Below are 1402 nucleotides of genomic sequence, written 5' to 3'. Positions count from 1 at the left end.
GAGAGAGAGATCTCAATGGATGAATATGTTCATTGCTTAATTTAGCTTGTAGCTTTATTTAACAGCTAAAGTCTACCTAACTCTGATAAAATAAAGATTGAGTACAAAGTTTAAATCTATTCCAATTATAGGAAATATCTAGATATCCCAGAGATCTGAAGACTGTGAAGCAATGGCTCAAGCCCTCTTGTGTACAGAAAAAAAGTGAATGATGCTTCTTTGAATCTGCTTAGTCTTGATGCTGTATATAATGGGGTTCATGAATGGAGGAAAGAGAAAGTAGACATAGCTCATGGTGACGTGGACCACATGTGGGGCGTGTTTCCCAAACCTGTGGATGAAGGTCAGGCCGATCACAGTGATGTAGAACACCAGCACGCAGCTAATGTGGGAGACACAAGTGTTGAGGGCCTTAGCTCGCTCCTCTCCAGAGGCAATGCCCATCACCGTCTTCAGAATTAGGACATAAGAAACGACAATGACTAGAGCATCCAGAAAGAAAGTCAAAGCCACCAGGATAACTGGGTATAAGCGATTAAAATAATATCAGCACAGGCAAGTTTCATGACATCTTGGTGGAGGCAGAAGGCATGGGAAAGGACATGGGAACGACAGTAAGGGAACCAGTAGAGGGGCAGAATTGGAGGCGCGATGGATACAAAGCCCCTCAACAGTACCGCCAGGCCTATCTTCGTCACCCTGGAATTGGTAAGAATGGAGGTGTACCTCAGAGGGGAACGGATGGCAACGAAACGGTCATAGGCCATGGCAAGCAAGACACCTGATTCCACAATGGAAAGGGAGTGAATGAAATAAGCCTGTAAGAAGCAGGCTCCATGGCTTATTTCCCTGAGATTTGTCCATAAGACCCCCATTACAGTAGGCATCGTGGTCAGTGTCACTGTGAGATCTGTCGCTGCCAGCATGGCAAGGAAATAATACATGGGTGCCTGGAGTCTTCCATCATTCTTAATGAGGTGGAGCAGGGTGCCATTGCCTAGAAACACAGAGACATAGATGGCAAAGAAGGGGATGGAAATCCAGTGGTGAGCTGCCTCCATATCGGGGAAGCCAGTCAGCAGAAAGGGGGCGGTGCTAACGTTGGGCCACATGGTGCGCCCACTGTCGAAGAGGGAAATTCTGGAAGAAGCTATCAGTCCCACTACCAAGCAGCCTCAAACCAATATTTTGCTTAGAGACAATTAATTGATGTATGCATAGTTCTACAATTATTTCTTTCAGAACAGTAGATACTTATAGGATGTTCCAGAAGTGAGGAATTATAATTTTCATAATTTATGCATGACATTAGGTTAAGGGATACAATGTTCTGTTATTTTATAGCATTATGCCCTATTACTTTTTTCATGCTTGACACAGAAATGATGGGGAGACACATCTT

The 1402-nt window shown here is 44.2% G+C and overlaps 1 protein-coding gene across 1 annotated transcript; it reads right to left on the bottom strand.

Annotated features, from left to right (window-relative positions):
• Positions 1-177: 177 nt before the first annotated feature.
• On the bottom strand, positions 178-1112 carry LOC104857897 (olfactory receptor 51B2-like). The gene is given in 2 exon segments (XM_010617964.1): positions 178-542; positions 545-1112. Coding segments are annotated over 2 exon segments (933 nt in total).
• Between the last annotated feature and the right edge of the window lie 290 nt (positions 1113-1402).

The sequence above is a fragment of the Fukomys damarensis genome, unplaced genomic scaffold (genome assembly GCF_012274545.1).
Source record: "Fukomys damarensis isolate Sample0158 unplaced genomic scaffold, DMR_v1.0_HiC HiC_scaffold_16, whole genome shotgun sequence".
Classification (NCBI taxonomy): Eukaryota; Metazoa; Chordata; class Mammalia; order Rodentia; family Bathyergidae; genus Fukomys; species Fukomys damarensis.
This window is presented reverse-complemented; position numbering and strand designations above follow the sequence as displayed.